Source organism: Sabethes cyaneus, chromosome 2, assembly GCF_943734655.1.
Source record: "Sabethes cyaneus chromosome 2, idSabCyanKW18_F2, whole genome shotgun sequence".
NCBI lineage: Eukaryota > Metazoa > Arthropoda > Insecta > Diptera > Culicidae > Sabethes > Sabethes cyaneus.
In genome coordinates this window covers 244,576,831-244,599,377 of record NC_071354.1, presented here as the reverse complement: position 1 = coordinate 244,599,377, position 22,547 = coordinate 244,576,831, and the positions used below count along the sequence as shown (strand labels likewise).

The 22,547-nt window shown below is 39.2% G+C and overlaps 4 protein-coding genes across 4 annotated transcripts; 3 read left to right on the top strand and 1 right to left on the bottom strand.

Moving 5' to 3' along the window:
- Positions 1 to 8,956: 8,956 nt before the first annotated feature.
- LOC128734836 (protein NDUFAF4 homolog) lies at positions 8,957 to 9,756 on the top strand. Its single transcript, XM_053829205.1, has 3 exons — positions 8,957 to 9,184; positions 9,254 to 9,336; positions 9,396 to 9,756. The coding sequence occupies exons 1-3, from the start codon at positions 9,040 to 9,042 to the stop codon at positions 9,726 to 9,728; spliced, it is 561 nt and encodes a 186-aa protein (XP_053685180.1). The 5' UTR covers positions 8,957 to 9,039; the 3' UTR covers positions 9,729 to 9,756.
- LOC128734835 (SKI8 subunit of superkiller complex protein) lies at positions 9,753 to 11,018 on the bottom strand. Its single transcript, XM_053829204.1, has 4 exons — positions 10,924 to 11,018; positions 10,568 to 10,865; positions 10,269 to 10,507; positions 9,753 to 10,211 (listed from the first exon to the last, which is right to left on the bottom strand). Exons 1-4 carry the CDS (start codon positions 10,924 to 10,926, stop codon positions 9,753 to 9,755), a joined length of 999 nt encoding a protein of 332 aa, XP_053685179.1. The 5' UTR covers positions 10,927 to 11,018.
- Positions 11,019 to 13,849: 2,831 nt separating this feature from the next.
- On the top strand, positions 13,850 to 15,096 carry LOC128736850 (jerky protein homolog-like). The gene is made up of 2 exons (XM_053831347.1): positions 13,850 to 14,500; positions 14,776 to 15,096. The coding sequence occupies exons 1-2, from the start codon at positions 13,850 to 13,852 to the stop codon at positions 15,094 to 15,096; spliced, it is 972 nt and encodes a 323-aa protein (XP_053687322.1).
- A 1,493-nt stretch (positions 15,097 to 16,589) lies between these two features.
- On the top strand, positions 16,590 to 17,693 carry LOC128737759 (uncharacterized). Its single transcript, XM_053832464.1, has 3 exons — positions 16,590 to 16,690; positions 16,758 to 17,126; positions 17,253 to 17,693. Exons 1-3 carry the CDS (start codon positions 16,600 to 16,602, stop codon positions 17,267 to 17,269), a joined length of 477 nt encoding a protein of 158 aa, XP_053688439.1. The 5' UTR covers positions 16,590 to 16,599; the 3' UTR covers positions 17,270 to 17,693.
- Positions 17,694 to 22,547: the final 4,854 nt, after the last annotated feature.

Here is a 22,547-nt window from a genome sequence, read left to right as displayed (position 1 = left end):
TTTACGAAAATATTATGCGTGGGCACGTTGCACTCTTAACATTTCTGGAAGATTTGTCGGAGAGTAAAAATTTGATCCGTAGTAGTACGGGCCCCCATAAAGCCGGCCTGAAACTGCCCTACCTATTATCTTGCTATTGGGAAAAGACGATGCAACAAAAGTGCCATTGCCAGCGGTTTTTGGCCATTTTTATAGAGTTCTGCAGGGAGGCCGTCCTTTCCGGCGGCTGTATTATTTTTCAGTTGGCGAATTTCTTGCCGGATCTCTCTAACATCGAGAGCCGGTACGCTGTCGTCGTTTGTAGGCACTCCTAGGTTAATTTCCTTTGCGTCTCCTTCTGCTATATCGCGGTTAAGGTGCTCATCGAAGAACTGCTTCCACCTGTCGACAATCTCGCGCTCGTTTGTGATCAGCTACCCTCCCTCGTCCATACACATGTCAGGTTTAGGTGTGTAACCCTTACGAGTTTGGTTCATCTTGTCGTGAAACTTCGCATATCATTAGCCTGAAATAGTTGTTCCAGCTCCTCACGATCTCTGTCCTGCTTCTGGCGCTTTTTCCTCCTCAGGATCGTGGTCAACTCATCGTCCGATCAACAAATTGGCTATCGTCCAATCAACAAATCAGTAAACTGGCCATTTTCCCGGAGGTTTACGGAGCTTATTCGGCTCTGGTCATTAAAGTACTAGGTACATGATTTAACTTCTATTGTGCTTGTCATTGAATTCTAGTGTGATTCGACGTAGCACATGATGTTATCATATTCCGTATTCTGCCTATATCTTTGGGACTTGCGAACCAATTCCAACCATAATCAATAACGACGTATTGAACATTATCACTTTTCATTTGGTAGTGGCTGCTTACAAATCGGTTCAGTAGTTGTTGAGTAAATTGATTGACAAAATTAGGTGCCGGTCTTACCGCCATGGGGTTTCACCCGCCTGATGAATTTCATTTCTTTGGCTGTTTTAAAAACACTAACAGTCTCATATCTTATTGAATTCAGAATAAATGTGAAGAAAAATTAGCAATGTTTGCTCCTCTCAGATCTATTAAAATGATCATTTCCCTTAGGGTGCCGGTCTTACCCGCCGTACCCCTAGACGTCTGTGAAGAATCTTTTGATGATCCTAAAAATGAATCCCACGGTCCTGCCTGGAGGATTTACTGACGATATACGATATATGTTGTCTGAATATTAGCTTGTTGCCATTTTTGTGCACAGGAAACATATGAGCATATTTCCAGCAAGACAGAAAAATACCAGGAGACGGACTTCTGGAATACGAGCTGCAGTGTTCTAAGTAAACAAGAGATGTGTTTCTTCAGGAAAGCGAAGGAATTCCATCTGGCCCGTCCTTTAGCGAAGCCGGCTTGATAGATTCCCACAAATCTGTTTGTAAATGGCGACAATCGGCGGAAAATGATTTGAAACAACACATTGTAGGCGGCAATGAGAACGGTGATCACAGTCCAGCAGATCGGTCAGATAACCCTATTGCCATTCTCTTCCACTTCTCCGGTAGCTCTTCAGTATCCCAAATTCGAACAATCAGTAATTTGTAAGATATTAAAAATATAGAAAACTATTGATTTTCAATGCGCGTCATTGAAAAATTGACAATGACTCTAACTCGGTCGTAGAAATTGTCGCTTTGTGATTGGTTGGAATAATTTCCAATTATTATCGAACAAGTATTGGTACAGCTCAAGTATCAACGAAAAAGTCGATGGAAAATTCCATTTAATTCTACTACAAAAAAGTTACAAGAGAACTAAATGAAATTTTACCATTGCTCCTTGATTGCTATTTGCCTTGATATTGTGCTCAATATTCAATAATCGTCACGTTGAAAAATTGTCTGCCGTGAATAAGGGATAGCAATTAAAACCAAGTTAACACCAAATCAAACACTGATTCGCCGCAACAAATGCGCAGGAAAACGCATTAAAACTAACACCCAATGTTTTGCTTTAATAAATGCTGCTGGCCCAATAAACTTTATTGTGATCAGCGGAAAACAATAATTTTTTATATTTTCATAAAAGCATGTTTTCATCCTTAAAAGGATGGTGTCTGGCATTCTCATTACTTTTCTTGGACAATACAACAGCTTGAATGTTTAGCAAAACACCTCTGGTAACTCCGAAGAATAGTTTGTTCATTTCTCCGTCGATACGGACAGCCAGCTGCAGAGTGATCTTCTCGTCACCACACAATCTGCTCGCCTGCGTGCGGAAAACTCCAAAATTCCAGCTGCGAAATTACTACTGCTGGTTTCTGGGCGCACGTTATTTTTCTTTGACAGCAACAGACGAACGGCTCACTGGTAACTTTGCTCTTTTGTTCAGACTGAAATTCAAATGCTCCATTTTCTTAAACGTAGATGATAGAATGAAGGACCACGAAAAATGGGCGGGACCGATTCTTGTCGGTAAACCGGTGAACAGCATTATTCAAACGCTAGCTGAGCTACTGCCAACATCTTACTGGCATGTCTGGACGAGAAAGCATCAAGGGCAAAGTCACGCTCGAGTCGTGCACGTCTGCAGTTCCCTGTCGGTCGTATTCATCGGCTGCTAAAGAAAGGAAACTGTTGAAGCTGGAGCTGGCTGCCGTGATGGAACAATTAACTGCGGAAGTGCTGCTCCCACGTCGCTTGCAACTGGCCACCTGGATTGGCATTTCATCGTGACTTATGACTATACACGAATGGCTTCGTCGATCGCATAGCTCCTGTGGCTTTCCGGTTGGTTCGTTGCAACAAGCCGTTTACCGAAAAGAAAATTAGGAGTTAAGATAACAAAACAATCGGTTCTTTTAAGGATCACGATATACGATACGATAATAATACGATAATAACACAGGCAACGAAGGAAAAAGTTGAATTTTTCGCCGTTGCGGACGACCAACAAATGGCAGAAATAAGTTTTCTGGTCACGAACGACATCTACCACTTTCAAAACGTCGGCAGCTTGTAAATCAGTGCAGCCTTTTGACTGCATAACTGTTGTATAAATTGGCATCTACAATTCTATTTAAATTCTTCTTGTCGGTAACCAGCTGCAAATAAGCATTGTCAGCACTATAAGAAGGCTAGCAGTAAAGTAGCCACATATTTTGCCAAAATAGCATTTAAGTAGCATTTAAGGCAACTTAAATGCTTATTGGCTTGCATTTAAATTGCATTGGAAATGCTGATTGGTTACCTGGGGTAGTGATGAAAATTTCACGATGGGCTAAGAGTTATAAATTTTCTAAATAAGCAAGGTTCATTGGAAAATAGGACACCTTTATCATTAATTGTAGACTTGTTTTAATGGACATAATTTGTTATAGAAAAATTTTCGTGATTTCAGGACGCGTGTCCTGAAAGTGAGAAACTCTGGTCATTTACCTTAAGTGCTTTTACTTTGAATTGAATTCACATTTATCCAGAGTTGCCAGATATACAATATACATGTGTTCTTTGTTCAACGTAGTCGTGGTTATTTTGTATTGAACAGGGGGCTGATATGACGTCACATTTTCGTTGCTCACATGAAAAAGGCGGCAAACGCAAAGCGATTTTACAAAACGAATTTATCTAACCATTTTCACAGTTTCATGTATTTCGCATTAATTGTCTGCCTGAAATTGGCTATGTGATGCTAAAACCTTGACTAAAATCGAACTAAAACTAACAAAATTTAACAATTTATACATCCGACTCGGTTGTCAGCTTGAGCCCATCTATGAAGCTGTCAGCTTGGGCCCGCTCTATGTTGGCTACGTTTTTTTTGTATAGGTTGGTATTGGAAGTGTCATTCCCGTGGTATTGAAGCAATGAAAACGGGTTTTTCAGTCTAATGCCTTTGTAAAGAATATTTTTAAATTAAATTTAGTAAGATTTTTAACTAAAATATACATATTTGTCAATTTTTCCGAAATAATAACGTGGAGCAAAACAGCCAAATCATTGGCAATAAAGAAAAAGCAAGTCTGGCACCTGAGATCAAGACCATGCGCTTTGTTCAAAGTAAATTGATATACCAGGTATGTGACTATCGAGGGTTGCATTAGTGTGTGTAGAAAGAAGAAGACATAGTTCTGAAATATGGTGGAACTTGCATGAAAATTAAAACTAAATTAATTGTAATTAATGAATGCAGCTATATTATTCCAGAGAAATATTTGAACATTTACAATGAAATGTAAGGAATATATTTTAAAGTCATTTGCACTTGTAGCCTTCTTTAATTATACGTAAAAAATTTGAGAACATGGATGACTAACTATTTCGATGTGCAATTGAAAAATGAATTAATGTTTCTAATACTTCACGATCAATACGGTATACGGTTGCTTTAATTAAAACACGTTCCGTCCAACATTTTGCATGCATGATGCTCTTGAATATCTGCCTCTGATGTCTTCTTTTAAAAACCCGAATTAATCCACCTAGCGGCGTGACCTAGCCTTTCTACTGCCACAATAATCACTATTTAATTTCTCAGGAACATCTCTAATTAACTTGACTATATTTTGAAATATCCGTTCTGTATTCCTCAAAATTCTTATTTGCCAGTCAAATTCACAACGTATTGCGTAAGTATAATCAATATATATAGAATGCCAGTGTCGCTGGTGTTTCATGGATATTTGGGTGGCAAACATGTTGCTGGTTCGTGTCTTGGATACGGGAACTACAGTCAACTTTCGCTAATTGCACTAAACTCTTAGCCCATTTAGTGAAAGACTTTCGTTAATTGGGCTGAGACGTCAAAACCGAGGGATATATCGATTGTTTTTGTCGAAATCGTCGCAGAAAGGTTTATACAAGTATACACTTATATTAAATACGGAATCAGTAGATTAGTGGAAACTAATCTTTTCGTTGTTGAAATTTATTTCTAGATTATTTAACAAATAAATAGTAGAATTTCATGCGACAATGTTAATATATATTGGCATTTTTAACTGTTTCACCGTGATTCTAAAAATGGCAGGGTCAAGTTCATAATTGATCGGAAAACGATGTGATACAATTGTATTCCATTTAATTAATTTTAATATTTTCTATATAAAACATTTTCCACACTTGAATCAACTATATTCAAGAGCCCCTCAGAAGAAAAAATACGCTGTCAGAAATGACGTTTGACTTCGTTTTAGATGGGCTATAGCCCAATTAACGGGAGCCCGATTAAAACGTAGCCCACTTAAAGATAGCCCAACGAACGAAAGTTGACTGTACATTGTCAAATTGCCCAATAGAAAATTTTCCTGCCGACGAAATACCCCAAAACGACCAAATCGGGTGATTTATCCTACGTGATTTACGGAAAAGCAGAAGGATTTTTTATTGGGTTGCCTTTTTAGTTTGACAATCAGATTCCCGTTTCGAATCGATCACTCACACATATGCGCATACAGTGTAAATACGTAATTTTCAAATGTGTGATGTTTACCACGAGCACTGCAGCGACACTGGCATTCTATATATATTGATTCAACTATTGCGTACAATAATTATATTTTCTTTCCTTGGGTGCAGAAATACTTGTAAGCGTCATTTATGTTACTTGATGAACATATTATTTAGTTTTATAACATTTACGTGATTTATAGAAACATAATGTAAACACAAAAGATAATTTTTGCAGACTTGAATGAATATATATATATATATAGACAGCCTTAACATTCAGGCCTTAGAGCCACATACGAAACTTGTTTTGAATTGACAATATGAAATATGTGTTCATAGCAGATTTTTTGATATTTTGATATTAATACCATGCGCTCAAAAGTTAGCATCTTTGGAAAACAAGAGTTCAGAAAAATTATTATCATATTTCGATTTTGAAGAAAAAGGATATCTACAACAAAATGGTTGATCTCAAAATTTTACTATTAGTTTGCTTGGCTTCAATTTTGCAATATATCTGAATTAGAAAAAATAACTGAATAGAGCATTAGATATAAAAAAAGAGAAATGGAAATATTTCTTAGCTGACGCTCCTTCAGATAATTATTTTTGCATGAAAATCAAAACTTAAGCTTCTTTTGAATGTACTTTCATGAAAAGATAGTCATTAGCTTGATCGCATCGTTTGTACAATTTATCCCGTTAGAGGGTTAGGAAAACAAGATGAGGTCGAATAGTGCAAAAGCTGTGCCATAAACATGCTTGAGAATGGGAAATATGATCGATGTGATTTCCAGTGCTTGTCAATTCGATTTATTTATTGAAATATGATGCATGACATAAGATTTCTGTCTTTTAAAGTGTCACTAACGAAAACAAATCGTACAAAATTACTACCGTACAATGTTTTGCTCCTATTTTTATATAAAATTTCTAAGCTCTAGTATTTATTGATTGGAAACAGCATCTATTGATGCGCAAAAATTGTTTGCAATTTATATAAGTTTATCTGGAAAAATCAATCCATTAGTATATTAAATCCTATACACCACTATATCTAAATGCTTAAATTAATGCTTTTCTTCGCTTTTTGCTTTTCTTGTCTAATTGCGAGTTACAGCAAGTGAAGAAAATTTATTTATTTATTATTTATTTATTAAAATGACAATCGAAATCTTAAATTAAAGAAAAGAAAAAACTTTCCGATTGAATCCCACTACAGTGGGATTTCGAATTTGGCAATGTTCGATTTTGGCAACAAAAGTATCCGTTTTTGGCAACACAAAATATTTTACTTCCAAAAGTATGCTTAAATATCGAAACGTGCCGCTCGAGCCAAAAATGCTGATGCTTAAATATCAGTCAGTTTCCGCATTACTTTAAATGACGAAAAAATATTGCCCTAAGTGTGTACATGAAAAAAAGTTTGCGATCATAGAATGTTTCGAACAATAATATTTTTATTGCCGTAGGATTATGTCTTACCGTAGGTCACCAAAAACTTACTTACACCGCATGGATAGGTCTTGGCGGATTTTGTGAAAAAGGTTGCAATCGTTGATTAATAACATTTAGTTAATTTCCAATGCATTTACATTCAATTTTGTCATATCAAAAAGGGTCTCGATTTTGGCACGGTTTCGATTTTAGCAACATAGGCGACACGCATTTGTTGCCAAATTCGAAATCCTACTGTATTTAATATTTATTTGCGACAGATGCATAGTTCGCCTACAACGTGCAGGCTTCATCAGTGTCTTATTTCGAAGTGTATACGTATCTGTCGCGAATAAATTTTAAATATTGGAATTCAGTCGGAAAAAGTTTTTTCTTTTCTTTAATTTCAGAGTTCGTATTCCACATTCCACTAAGAGGCTTCGAAAACTTCAGACAATTGACATGTTTCACACTCTCCTTGAATTTCAATGCAAATTTCAAAATTGCAAATCGTCATCACAAACACACATATACATACATACACACATACATATACACATACATACATACATACATACATACATACATACATACATACATACATACATACATACATACATACATACACACATACATCACACACATTGAATACAATCAACATTTGATTGAAATGTTTTGGTTTTATACGTTTTAACGGTTTAATATACGGTGCTTAAGTGTTAAAGTTTGAATAACTTTTGAATGAACCGTCCGATTTTCAATAACTCGGTTTCGTTTGATAGATCTCAACAGTAATTTTCAAATGATAATAAATCTGGTGATGCTTTACATTGAATTAATGCTTATATGTTACAAAAATATGTTTTAAATACAATTTTTTCACATTTCTTTATGTAACTTTCAAACTACAAGTCCAATCGTCATGAAATTCTGAAGTTAAGGGTTTGCAAGGCTCCTCTTTCATATGCAATCAATTTGGTTCAAATCGGTTGAAGGACTTATGAGATAATGAAGCCCCATATTTTTCGTATTTTTATACATAACTTTTGAACTAAAAGTCCGATCAGTATGAAATTCAATAGCGACCTATGGGACACCTAGACCTTTCATTTGACACTAAGATCATAAAAATCGGTACAGCCATCTCCGAGAAAAGTGAGTGAGATTGAAAAGCGTCACATACACACACACACACATACATACACACACACAGAAAATGCTCAGTTTTCGAAACGAAGTCGAATGGTATATGACATTCGGCCCGCAGGACCTTCTTTCCATTTCCGGTTTTTCGAGTGATTTCTATACCTTTATACTATATATTTATATAGTAGAAAGGCAAAAATAGTTTTATTCGAATAGATGCTTGTGCTACTGCTTGAAAATCCTTAAGTTGAAGTCACTGTTCCAAGATGATACCTTTTTATCATAAATTTGCCCGCTCACATTGTTTGATATATATGCTCTTGTCTCAACACTACGTAGAAAACCTTAAAAAGTAATCTTAGATTGCTACAAAACAGTCTTAGATGATAATTAACACTTTAAAAGCTTATCAGAAATCAGACGAAAAATATTGCGGGCGGATTACAATGTTGCTCATGCTGCTTATTGAACAATCATGTCCGAGCATTTTAAAGAATTTCTTTTTTGTTTTACTACTTGTAGGAAAGCGGTATAAGGACATTTCTTTGAGACATCTTGATACCGCTTTGACGAAAAAATTTCCGCTTGCGATTTGGAATGTTGCACTTCATTGTATTCATGAAAATACATACTAGAAATAATGTTCTAAGCATAAACATAAAAGCTGTAAGAAAAAAAAGACAAATCTTGCGTATCCAACGATCTTTTTAAAAAATTAACTAATTTTCCATACAAAATGCTCGAATTCTCAGAACTAGTGTAGATGTGTTAGTGCAAAGTGTATATGACAGCTCGCATTGTCATATACCTGGTATATATCAATTTACTTTGCGCTTTGTTATCTGTTATCTGTCAAACTATCTGCATGTATTAGTAAATACCGTGAGGTGGTGGGTAAAAAAAGTGCGATCAGCTGCATTGCACTGCTGCAAGGCATATTGTTGTGCAACAGAGTAGTCACAAGAGTTATTTTAGTGATAGTTTCCCCGAAAATTAAATAATTAGTTCATTGACAAGCGATCCTATACAATTTTAAATCAAAATGGGCAAAGTCTTGTCCATAGTAGCTCGAAAAGCTAATCGTTACAATGTAGAGTCCCGAGCGCAGAAAGTTATATCACAAGACAAACCGGAACCGGCTCCAAAGTTTAAAGCAAACCAGGCTGACCTGGAAAGGATTTTAAATGGTATGTTAAATATTGGAAATCGATTTTACTACTAGTGTATTATGATGTAACATTTTTTTAAACTTGCAGAGCATCCTGATCTAGTCAAGCAATTGAATCGAAAGGACCAGGTTTTAGACGATAACTTAAAAGCGGTCTTCGTTACATCAAGGGTAGGTACTAATAATATGGGCATCAATTCAACTGTATCAATCCTAATGCTTCATTTTAGGATCCTAGCATAATGACTACGGAGAGCACTGGTAAAAGTTTACCAGCAGACCGAACCAGTACTGAAGATTTTGAATTCGGACACCTGGAGCCAATTAAAGTCTCCAGAGGTCGCTGCACGTTACGACAGGCTTTAAAATTCATAGGCGACCATCAAACTAGTCCAACCGAGTGGACTGCTACTCGAATAGCCGCTGATTATTACTTGAAAGAATCTGTAGTGAGTAATATTTTAGAACATTTCAAAGCTTTCGAAGTTCATATTCCACCGGAGGCATTGGATAAACGAAAAAAGATTCTACAACCAGCGAATAAAAGTAAATTATTGGAATAAAACAGTATATTCTACTCAAAATTGTTAAATTATATTTGGAGGACAGTCATATAGATTAACACATTTATCTTCCGAAACGGATACCACTTTCGAACTGTCGGGGCTGTATTTAACGCCCCAAACTTGATCCGTGTGCTCATTGAACGTGTGCAAACACTGGCGCTCCGCTACATTCCACAACTTGACCGTTTTGTCACTAGACGACGATGCGAAACTTTTACCGTCGCCGGAGAACGATACGGCCAGCACCCACGAAGAGTGACCGGATAAAGTTCCGACCACATCCGAGTGGGCTACGTCGTACAGCTTCATGTGCCCATCGTCCGAAGCGGTTAGCAACATTTGTGAATCCGGGGAAAAACAAAGGCTTCTCACGGACATGGCGTGACCTTCCAGCGTTTGGGCCACCTTTCCTGCCGCTACGTCGAAAATGTTGATTATTCCGTCTATGGCACCACTGGCAATATATTTTCCGTCCGGACTCTGCAAGAATGCTGGAATTTAGTAAATAACCAACATAATGAAACCTTAAATACTCACGTAAGCGATGCTGAGGGTGAACTTTCCGTTTTGTGGATCCAGCACTTGTTCTGGTTTGCCGGTCTCCACATTGTACAACGAAATTTTACCCTCGTGTGATCCGGATATAATGTATTTATCGCACGGTGAGAAAGCAACCGTCCATAAATCCACCGGCCCGAGAGAAATTTGGTTCAACAGTTGACCAGTTTGTGCTTTCCATATGCATAATCCCGAATCCAGAGAGCTGCTTGCAATTACTGTAAAAAAATACTACCGTAATCCTTCAAAAGTAGAGATAGAACAACTTCCAATCTCACCTTCCCCGCTAGTACTGACGTCGACGGAAACTACGCCTAGCGAATGCCCCGTAAAGGTGTTTCGCAGTTTCAGCTGATTGCTCGCCGTAACGTCCCACACCTTTACGCGATCGTCCAGTCCGCTAGTTACGACGAAGTCTCGATATTCCGGTGCATTTTTGGAGCCGAACGAATCGTTGGAATTTTCCGCGTCCCCTTTATCCGGGTCCTCCGAATCGGCGTTCTGTTTTATGCGACCCCACGAGCAGGCCCAAATACTCTCCTCGTGCGCTGATTCTTCTTTGTGGAGCAGCGAATACTAGAAGTAAAAGGTGTAAGTAAAATCAGCTTGATTTTCGGCTAATTAATAACACTACCATTGCAATTTAAAGCGCTTCAGAATGCTTTTTTGAGTTAGTTGATCCTTCAATAAACTTTATTTTGATTTACGACTTTACGAGGTTACTATCCCTATCTTAACGAAACCTGTGTGACTGACTGACAGTTCAGGTTGACTGAACGAAGGTACCCCATAAAAAATCCATCCTTTTCCCCTTACCTACTGTACTTATGTAATTACCTACACTCAAAATAATCCACACGTCCTTTCCACGTGAAAAATCACGTAAATTTCTCTACAGGGATTTACGTGACTTTCAGGTGATTTTTATTGGAAAAAATAATAACATCTATCTATACACGTTAACGCTTTAGTATGCGTGCGAACTACCTGAAAATCACGTAAATAGTACAGGAAAAGCTGGGTGGAAAATATTCACATAACTTTTCAGGTAACTTCGACGTGAAATATATTTTGAGTGTAGCTTACCTACCTACCTCTTTTTTACTAAATTCATGCAAGAAATTCATGTGTATTTATTATTTTGCCTCTTACAATGATATATACATCTTTAAGTGCTTAGCATCAACATATTGCTTCTTCTCTTTACTATTCTTCTTGTTTTTTCGGTTGACTTATTTTGTTTAAGGTAATAATTTTTAATCGTGAAACATTTTTGTGTTTTAGAATTAAGTGGAATTAATAAAATATATCCTAACTACTTATCTAACTTAAAACAGAAGCCTTAACTTATTGAATTCAAAACTTAGATTATTTCACGTACTGAGTGGGAACACTTCTCTTCGTATTTTAGCTTGTATGCATCAAACTTAGTTTCCAGGGTATCCAGAGCAGTGAGCTGATGCACTGCGGTTGTTCCCAGACCGGGACCGCGTACTCTATCGCCGGGTAGATGATTTGTTTGTAGACAGCCACCAGCCGATTCGCCAGGCTCAGTCGGGATGAGTATGCTACATTTGTTGATAATTTTGTTAATATGAGACCTGAAGATCAGCTGCCTGTCTAGCGTGAGTCCGAAATAATCGACCTCATCGGCCCATTGTATGATGGAGTCGCCGAACCGGACCCTTACGTTCGCAGCCGGAATCAACTTCGGGGACTTCGAGTGTGGGAAAAAGATTGCCCTAGTTTTAGCCGCATTGATCACGATCTTCTAGCTCGTAAAATATTCTGTCAGAGTATCCAGACTTCTCTGAAGCTTGCATGCCAGGGCACGTATGAGACAATATTCGTACATGAGTGCTGCGTCGTTCGCAACCTACCTACGACCTACCCGTCCTGACTGATGTATATATGTTATACAAAATGGGCCCCAGAATACTTCCTTGAGGCACTCAGCGATGCTCGGAATACTCTGCCTGACAGATAGCTGTTGCTGAGCTTGATAAGATACATCGAAAAATTGTGTCGGTGCAGTTAGAACACCAGGCCGTTGTGCCACACATTGTCGAATGCCTTTCCGATATCCAAGAGCGCCATTGCTGTCGTCTTGGATGCCGACCTGTTTCGCTGAATTATGTTGGCAACTCGATGGAGTTAATGGATGGTAGACCTTCCTTTGCGGAATCCAAACTGTTCCTCCAGGAAGACACCATTCTCATCAGTGAACTGCTTATGGTTACTACTGAATCCGGCTTTGGATTGACTTTTCAAACAGCTTGGAGAGAGCAGAGAACAAGCTGATGGGCCGATAGCTCTTGGAAACAGCAGGATCTTTCTCCGGTTTCCGCTCTGGGATAAGTTTAGCTAAAAGGGATTGGCAGCCCTATCCCTACCCTATGTGTTTGACAGTAGCCAACATCTACTGACAATAAAGAGTCTTAGTAAAGACATTACAGACTGCTAACCCAGCGCGTCTGCTTTTTCATCAGTAAAATTCTACCGCCTGAGCCACCTGACAAGAGGAAGGCTGACTTTGTCATTTTTTAGGACCTTAGTCATGGACCAGAATGGCTTTGAATGAGGTGGAATTTGTTGCAGCTTTGGTTGGAAATTCTTCTTTTCTTTAATATCAGTCCTAGAAAGACTGGCATAGTTTTTTTTCCGCTCATTAGTACCGTGGACCCCCGCTAATATGAAAAAATCCTCATTCAGATTAAGCGTGTTCATTTTTAATTTGAATATTTGGTAACCCTATTCAATTTGGGCACTCTATGTACTTGTTATTGTTTTGATTTGACGTTTGTTTTTGTTTTGCGACTGTACGGAACGTGTTCAAAAATATTGATTACGATCAGAAATAACAAAGACTACCAAAACACCGGTCAATTTTGATTCCTGGAGAGAGGTAAGTTGTTTACCTGCTCTGTTTACCGTATTTTTCAACCAATTGGTTCCATTTATAGTACATTTATAACCGATACCGCTGCTGGGCGAAAAAAAATGTTTCACACTTGCCTTAAAGGGGGAAAAGGGATTTGCGTATGGGTAATGTTTACCAATTTGCTTAACTAAGCTTGATCCATTTACAGTTTATCATATGCTGCAAATGCCACAGCGCCGGAGCCGCTGAATAAAAGAAAACACATAACGCTTACCCTTAAGAAAAAACTAGCGGTAATCGCTGATCTAGACCGGAATGAAACACTTGAAAAAGTTTCTAAAATGTTCAGTTGCTAAATCTACGGTCCTCAATATTTCTAAGCAATATCCCGACAATATTTCTCTCCCGAATGAGGGAGAAGAAAAACGAGTTTCAAGAGAATGGTGTTGAAGGCAGACGGACAATGAAAGCGTCCAAGTTTGTCGACGTTGACCAAGCTGTATTTCTATGGATTATGCAGGAAAGAAGCAAAAAATACGTAATAACTCCAGATGCCGTTAAAGCGAAGGCAGAAACGTTGTTCGGAATGCTGAAATAGCACAAAAACTATCCCAATGATACTATTTTTATAGCTAGTAATGGCTGGTATGATCGGTTCCGGAAACGGTATGGGTTAAACATGTTAACTGTTGCTGGTGAACGAGCATCTGGTGATATTGAAGCATTTGCTGCCTTCAAGAATAGATTCATGCAAACTATACTTGTTAATCAGTATGAAAAGTGGGAAATTTACAACGCTGATGAATCAGCATTATTTGTAAAACTTCTACCGTCACGTTCACTAGCCTTGCACGACAAAGATATTGCGGAAGGCAGGAAGGTGATCAAAAACCGTATTACGTTTATGCCTTGCTGCAATATCGATGGGTCAAACAAGCTTCCACTTTTCTTCTTGGGAGTGGCTGCAAATCCGAGAGATCTTCCGAAAGACAAAACCTTGCTTCCAGTTTACTATAGACATTCGAAAAAGGCTTGGACGAACAGAGCTTTGTTCAACGAGTGGTTTATTTCAGAGTTCGTGCCTTCAGTAAGAGCGTTTGCCGTGAGGAATAATCATGAACCGCGGGCTCTACTCGTTCTAGTTAATTGTTTTGCCCATTTCGATGGAGGCAGCTCGCTTGAAAGCGACGACGGTAAAATAAAAGTGCTATTCTTGCCTCCCAACGTGACATCCTTGGGGCAACCAATGGACCAGGGTGTTCTGAATGCGATTAAGAAACGTTTCAAAAAGAAACTACTGATGCACTTATTGCTCGACTACAAGGACTTGGTATTTGAAGAGAGGTTAAAACGAATTTCTTTGCGATAGATAATTAATTGGTTGCATCAATCCTGGGAAGAAATTTCATCGAAAACGATTGAAGGTTCATGAAAAAAACTTTTCGATGAGTATCCTCAATTTTTTTTGGAAGACACCGAAGAAGACACTATGCTCGACGAAGACATGCGGGTGCTTGTTTCAACAATAACTAACACGTTTCAAGGTGAACCCCCTAATGCAAACGACATCGAAGATTGGTTAAACGATTCAATTCGTGATGCTAGGGTAATCGTTTAGTGGGAGATTGCGATATTTACGATGATAATGAAATAATCAATTATATTATGAACAAATCAACTCTTTCTGATCTCAATACAGAGTCAAATTGTTCAGGCGGAAACGACAATGAACTAATCGACGATTCGATGAATAATCAGAGCTGGATAATTATGGAACATTGTACCGAAGGAGCCGAGAAGCATGAAAAGGCTATGGAGTGCATTGATTTTCTTATTGATTACCTCGAAGAGAAGGACGAAATACTAGATGTCACCAAATTGAGTAACATAAGAAGCAAATTTATTGAAATGGAGTTTCAAAGATGAAGAATAGAACTGTGATAACCTAACAGAATAAATGAGTGGTGTAAAAACTAATTTGTGATAAAATAATCGAGTTATTGTTTAATAGAAAATATTTTTATTTAGAAAAAACAACTCAAACCACATTCACTATGAGCAAGTTTATTTAATCCAATAAGCGGTTTTACTTATCGTGTTGGTTATGGAGGACAAATTGATTCAAATAAATAAATCTAAATCGAGTTATTATTCCATTGTCATTCTCTTGCGTCACTTAATTGGGTTTTAATCATATTGTCTTTGCCTGAGTTTTGCATTAAAAGGCGATCTATGTTATCTGCATGATTAATATTAGATTTGTTTCGCTGGCAGTTACTGTTCTTATTTGTGCGAATCTGTGGTTTCAAGTAGTTATCAATAATTTATACAATCCCATTAAGACAACCCAGTTGTGTTCTGCAGATCCAAAACATCTAAGGGGATTATATGAAATGCTGATGTTTTTACAAAACATGTTTAATAAAACCACAGACAAATTGTCTGTGATAAAACCTTGCTCACACAAACCAAAACTGCAATTTGCAAAACTGCGATCTGCTATACTTTTTCTCCCAGTCGATTGAACAAATCCTTAATCAAAAACACTCGGCTAACCCAGTACGAAGCTTCTGGCTGTTAATTTGACCTAAGACTTAAATAGTAACTGCCTGGCAGGTGTAAAACTTGACAATTTCGATAAATCTAGCTGTCAATTACGTATGACGTTTGATCAATTTTTAATGTGAACTCATTCATATTACCGGGGCACAGATTAAAAATGTTCAGATTAAAGAAAGTCATACCAACGGGGGTACACGGTACGTTGGTATCCAGCTTTCCACGAGCAATCATTGGCGGCTGATGAGTAAAACTTTCTTTAGGGCACCGTTTGGTTTTGGCATTCAATGTAGGCGTGGTTACCATGGAAGCAACTACTTATTATTATATTATGCTAAGACCACCTACGACGCTCCAAAAACTTCAGCCGCTACGATTGTTTGCCGGTTGAGCGACAAAATGTAAACGTTGTTTAGCTTTTGCAGAGGTATTTAGTTAAACGGAAGCGAGTTTCTTTGCTTTTGTGGAAACGAAAACTAATCAATGTTTACACTTTTCCACCCAAACAATCGTTGTGGATTCCATAGTAACCGTATTAACCGCGCCTGCATTGAATGCCAAACCCGACCTGTACCCTTCGCCTTCAGGAGGTAGTTGTACCCACCAGCCGCGATTATCGCTGGTGGAAAGTTGGAAATGAGTTTGCTCGTATCTTTCGTTAAGATTTGGATCACCAATGAAGTTGCCTTAAGCCACCAGCAATGAACGTAATTTAGAGATGTTTCAAACTAGCGTGTACAGTACAATAACTCTGTACAAAATTTCCTGGCAACGCTTCCGTAGACGAATGACTTTAAACTTTAAAAAAAGGATACTTTTTTGATTGGATTCGATAAAGAGCATGAAGTTTTCTCGTAAATTAAAATTAGAATGTTTCGAATAAGCAACTATAGTTTGTTGTTGTTTTGTTACTCAAGTTACTATTCTTTTGTGTGGGGTTTAAGAAAAAATGCCACTAAAAGTAAGTATTTGATCATGAAATAGTGCCTGTAAAACAGCGAAAACAAATCTTTTGTGTTTATGTGCAGCTATCAAATGTCTGGAAGACATGCTAAATCAGTGTCCGCCTAATTCTATATGTGATGATGGAACATGCATTTGTTTGAAACAGTTTGTTTATAATACCGATTTCAACGAAATCGACAAAACGGAGCTTTGCATCAGCCGAGATGCAGCGCAGTCTGCAGCAGACAATAAATCGATCACCTTCGATAAAGTTTTCAAAGAAGCTCCCGAGACTCACCATATCCTGGGTGGAATTTTGATTCCAATATCCATAGTGCTAGTGATGCTATCAGCCATTGTCCTAACAAAGAAATTGCATCTGCTGCAAAAAATTCGGCAAATGATCTTTTCGAGCCGCGCGAGAAGGCCCGCATATGAAGATGTTGTTTTAGGTAATGACTCCGATGATCCTCCCCTTATCTAACTGACCCCCCCATCTCCCACTTTTTCCCCTCAAGCCCCGCTTTCCCTACTTTTATATTTAACTGCTTCAACTAACTCTCAATTAACTTTTGCAGTAGGCTATGAACAATAATTCCAAAGAATCAAGGAAGGAATATGTATAATTGCATTGTTATATGAATACATATATACACGCACTATATATGAATATAAACAAGTTCATATATATGAATTATATATAGTATTTATATAGGTATATGATTATATGTAGCTCCGAACGAAAGCATCACAGAATGTTTTTTGCAACTTTTGAATCCTTACGCGACGTGACTGAATCACTAAAAAAATGTACATTGCAATCAATCATATACATTATAAACGATTAATGTGTAAAGAAAATTAAATCGCGTCTATGAATGTCAAGTTAATTATGATCATCAGTGTTATCACCTTCAGTTGTATATAGTACGGAATAAAATATATATTGTATATATAAAATTAACTAACAATATTATGGCATTGTAATCAATAGCATTTATTCTGACAATGCAATAATGTAAACGAATAAACCGATTTTAATAACTGAATTGGCGTGTATTGCGGGAAATATTTTATTCAAGAGAATCCTGTACGAATGCAGTTGAAGATTTCTGTTTTTTTTTTGCTTTAGCACTTTTTGCCCCTAATATCGAAGCAAGCCACGAACTGTGCACGAACGGTCATAAAATAGTTTGTCGTCAAATTTTCTCGTCTTTTAAAATGTTTTTAGGTGCCGGCAATTTACAAGATTGCTAACTTCCCGGAAAAAGACAGTTCACACAATTATCTTTCAAACTAAATTGAGTTAGGCAGCTTCCACGTTCGTGTTATGCAATTTAATATAGCCATCATGTGCTGCATTGAGCTAGGAATTTGTTAAGGTTAGGTAGTTTTGAAGTGTGGTTCTAGCTAATTTCTGTCGAAAAAAGTTATAGAAAACGATGTGGGGACAGTACTACGATCCTGTTGACATTGACAGCTTTTCTCAGCCAAGATTCGAACACACGACGACTGGCTTGTGTTATACCTGGGATAATTGGGAGGCTAAGGAAATACCGCTGCAAGTATGTATCTTTTTTCTCGTAATATCACCATCTCTCAGAGCACACATCCCTCGTGTGGCCAAGCAAATTAAACGTTGCTTCAAGTGCCAATGCTTTGGGCGTAAGGTGCAAATATGAAGGTCAGGATAGGTCTAAATTGTACCAGAAATGCGGCGAACGACAGCACAAAGCCGCTGAGGCGCATATTCTAAAAAAAAGTCCAACGGTATCTAGAGAGTCCAGAAAGTTTGGGAGAGGTGCAGAGAGTTCAGAGGGTCTGGAGAATCCAGAGAGTGAGAGAGTCCAGAGATTACAGAGATCCAGAAAGTCCAGAGTGCTCAGAGGGTCCAGAGAGTTCAGAAAGTGTAGAAAGTTCTGAGAGTCCAGAAAATTTAGAGAGTCTAGAGATTAAGAGAGTCTAGAAAGTTTGGAGTGTCCAGAGGGAGCAGGGCTTTTGTCGATCCTTTTTCCTACAGCAGGAACAGGTCGGTCAGACGCGATCCGACACAAACAAACATGTTGCTTGCTTTGCTGTGGGTTGCGAATTTGAAGACAGCGGCGAGTAGCGGTAGTTAAACCGCTAGAGAACTGTTGGATTCTCTTGAGAGGCACACACATATGAATTGTAGGTTGCAGTCTCGCAAGAGACAAATTGACTGCATTCGAAAAGCAGTCAAATTATCGTTTTTGAAGCGCGAGTTGGATGCAGAAAGCGCAGGCATTCACGCAATTAACTTGCGATCCCTTTTCAAGCCCTGCTAGGGAGGCCAGTAAGTCTAGAATCCAGAGAGTCCAAAGAGTCCAGAGATTCAGAATGTTCAGAGAGTCTAAAGAACCAGGCAGATTCAAAGAGTTCAGAGAGTCCAAAGAGTCCAAAGAGTCCAGGAGATCCAGAGAGTCTAGCAAGTCCAGAGGGTACAGAGTTCAGAGTGTCTAGAAAGTCTAAAGAGTCTGGAGACCCAGAAAGTTCAGAGAGCCCAGAGGGTTAGAGAGTCTATGGAGTCCAGCAAGTCCAGATGGTCTCGAGTCTCCAGTGGGTCCAGAAATTTCAGAGAGTCCAAAAAGTCCAGAGATCCAGAGAGTTCAGAGAGTCTAACGAGCCCAGAGATCCAGAGAATAGCAAATCCAGAGAGCTCAGAGTCCAGATAGTCCAGAGTGTCTAGAGAGTCCAGAGGGTGTCTACAGAGTCCAAAAAGTCCAGAAAGTCTCGAGAATCCAGTGTGTCCAGAGTGCCCAGAAAGTTCAGATAGTCTAGCAAGTCCAGAGTGTCTAGAGAGTCCAGAGATCTAGAGTCCAGAAAGTTCAGAGAATCCATAGAGTCAGAGAGTCTATGGAGTCCAGAGACTTTCTGGACATCTCGAGAATCCAGTGAGTCCAGTGTCCAAAAATTTCAGAGAGTCCAGGAGATCCAGAGAGTCCAAAAATTTCAGAGTCTAGAGGGTCAGAGAGTTCAGAAAGTCCAAAATCCACAGAATTCTGAGAACCAGAGAGTCCAGATAATTCAGAGTGTCCAGTGAGTCCAAAGAACTCAGAGATCCAGAGAGTCTAGAAAGCCCAAAGAGTCCAGAGATCCAGACAGTTCAGAGAGTCCAGAAGTTGCAGAAAGTCTAGCTAGTCCATAGAATTCAGAGTCCAGAGAGTCCAAAATGTTCAGAGAGTCCAGAGAGATGGTCAGAGAGTCTATGGAGGCCTAAAAAACAAGACAGCTTAGACATCCTGAGAGTTCAGAGAGTCCAGAAAGCCCAGAGAATCCTAAGCGTCCAGAGATCCAGAGGGTCAGAGACTCTAGGGAGTCTAGAAAGTCAAGAGTTCAAAGAATTTTCAGACTCAGAAAGTCCATAGAGTCTCAAGAATGCAGAGTGTCCAGAAAGTTCAGAGAGTCCAGAGATTCAGAAACTTCTGAGAGTCCAGGAGATCCAAAGAGTCTAACAAACCCAGAGAGTTGAGAGTCCAGAGTGTCCAGAGATCTAGAATCCAGAAAGTTCAGAGAATTCAGCGGTTCAGAGAGTCTATGGAGCCCAGAGAGTCGCTAGTCCAATGAGTCCAAAGTGTCCAGAAAGTTTAGAGAGTCCAAAGAGTCCAGCAGAACCAGAAAGTTTAGAGTCTAGAGAGTCCAGAAAGTCCAAAACCTACAGAATTCTGAGAGCCAGCCTGTCCATTGAGTCCAAAGAGCTCAGAGATCCAGAGAGTCTAGAAACCCCAAAGAATCCAGAGTTCCAGAGAGTTCAGAGAGTCCAAAGAGTCCAGAAGTTCCAGAAAGTCTAGCTAGTCCAGAGAGTTCAGAGTCCAGAGAGTCCAGAGGGTCAGGGCGTCTACAGAGTTCAAAAAGTCCAGGAAGTCTCGAGAATCCAGTGTGTTCAGTGTGTCCGAAAAGTTCAGAGAGTCCATGAGATCCAGAGAGTCCAGGAGATCGAGAGAGTCCAGAAAGTTCAGTCTAGGGGGTCAGAGAGTCCAAAAAGTCCAAAATCAACAGAATTCTGAGGGCCAGAGAATTCAGAGTGTCCAGTGAGTCCAAAGAGCTCAGAGATCCAGAGAGTCTAGAAAGCCCAAAGAGTCCAGAGATCCAGAGAGTTCCGAGAGTCCAGAAGTTCCAGAAGGTCTAGCTAGTCCAGAGAGTCCAAAATGTTCAGAGAGTCCAGAGAGATGGTCAGAGTCTATGGAGGCCTGGAAATTAAGAGTGCTTAGAGATCCTGAGAGTTCAGAGAGTCCAGAAAGCTCAGAGAATCCTAAGCGTCCAGCGATCCAGAGGGACAGAGAGTCTAGGGAGTCTAGAAAATCTAGAGTCCATAGAATTTTCAGACTCTGAAAGTCCATAGAGTCTCAAGAATCCAGAGTGTCCAGAAAGCTCAGAGAGTCCAAGAGTCCAGAGAGTCCAAGAGTCCAGAGATCCAGAAACTTCAGAGAGTCCAAAGAGTCCAGGAGATCCAAAGAGTCTAGAAAATCCAGAGAGTTCAGAGTCCAGAGATCTAGAGTCTAGAAAGTTCAGAGAATTCAGCAGGTCAGAGAGTCTATGGAGCCCAGAGAAAATCCAGAAAGTTTAGAGTCTAGAGAGTCCAGAAAGTCCAAAATTCACAGAATTCTGATAGTCAGAGTGTCCAGAGGGTTCAGAGGGTCAGGGCATCTACAGAGTTCAGAAGGTCCAGGAAGTCTCGAGAATCCAGTGTGTCCAGAAAGTTCAGAGAGTTCAGGAGATCCAGAGAGTCCAGAAAGTTCAGAGTCTAGAGGGTCAGAGAGTCCAGAAAGTCCAAAATGCACAGAATTCTGAGGGCCAGAGAGTCCAGAGAATTCAGAGTGTCCAGTGAGTCAAAAGAGCTCAGAGATCCAGAGTCTAGAAAGCTCAAGGAGTCCAGAGATCCAGAGAGTTCAGAAAGTCCAAAGAGTCCAGATGTTCCAGAAAGTCTAGCTAGTCCAGAGAGTTCAGAGTTCAGGGAGTCCACAAAGTTCAAAGAGTCCAGAGAGATTGTCAAAAAGTCTATGTAGGCCTGAAATTCAAGAGAGCTTAGAGATCCTGAGTGTTCAGAGAGTCCAGAAAGCCCAGAGAATCCTAAGCGTCCAGAGATCCAGAGAGTTCTGGAGATCCAGAAGGTCCAAAGTATTTTCAGACTCAGAAAGTCCAGAGAGTTTCAAGAATCCAGAGTGTCCAGAAAGTTCAGAGAGTCCAAAAAGTCCAGAGATCCCGAAACTTTAGAGAGTCCAAAGAGTCCAGGAAATCCAAAGAGTCTAGTAAATCCAGAGAGTTCAGAGTCCAGAGTGTCCAGAAAGTCCAGAGATCTAGAGTCCAGAAAGTTCAGAGAATTCAGCGGGTCAGAGGGTCTATGGAGTCCAGATAGTCGTTAGTCCAGTGAGTCCAAAGTGTCCAGAAAGTTTAGATATTAACCAAAATCGTGTTTTTAGTCGTTGACCTTGAAATGCGGTCAGGCATTAATATTAATATTTTTTTGGAACGATGGTTCTACAATTGATGGAGGGACGGTAGGGGAAAGTAATGAGATTTTTTTGTGAATGGAGGGGAAAGAGTGGAAAGGAAGGGGGGGTAATGGGTAGCTACGCTTAACAAGTTGTCGTTGTGACTCCTACCTTTTGTCCAATGCTGGAAGGTGCATGGGTCGAACCAAGCTATAATCAGAGATTATAACTAGATTTGAACCCACAACACCCGCCAGGGCGCCTGTAGAATCAATTGTAGAACCATCGTTTCAAAAAAAAAATTAAGTTTAGATAGTCCAAAGAGTCCAGCAGATCCAGAAAGTTCAGAGTCTAGAGAGTCATAGAGTCCAGAAAATCGAAAATCCACAGAATTCTGAGATCCAGAGAGTTCAGAGAGTCCAA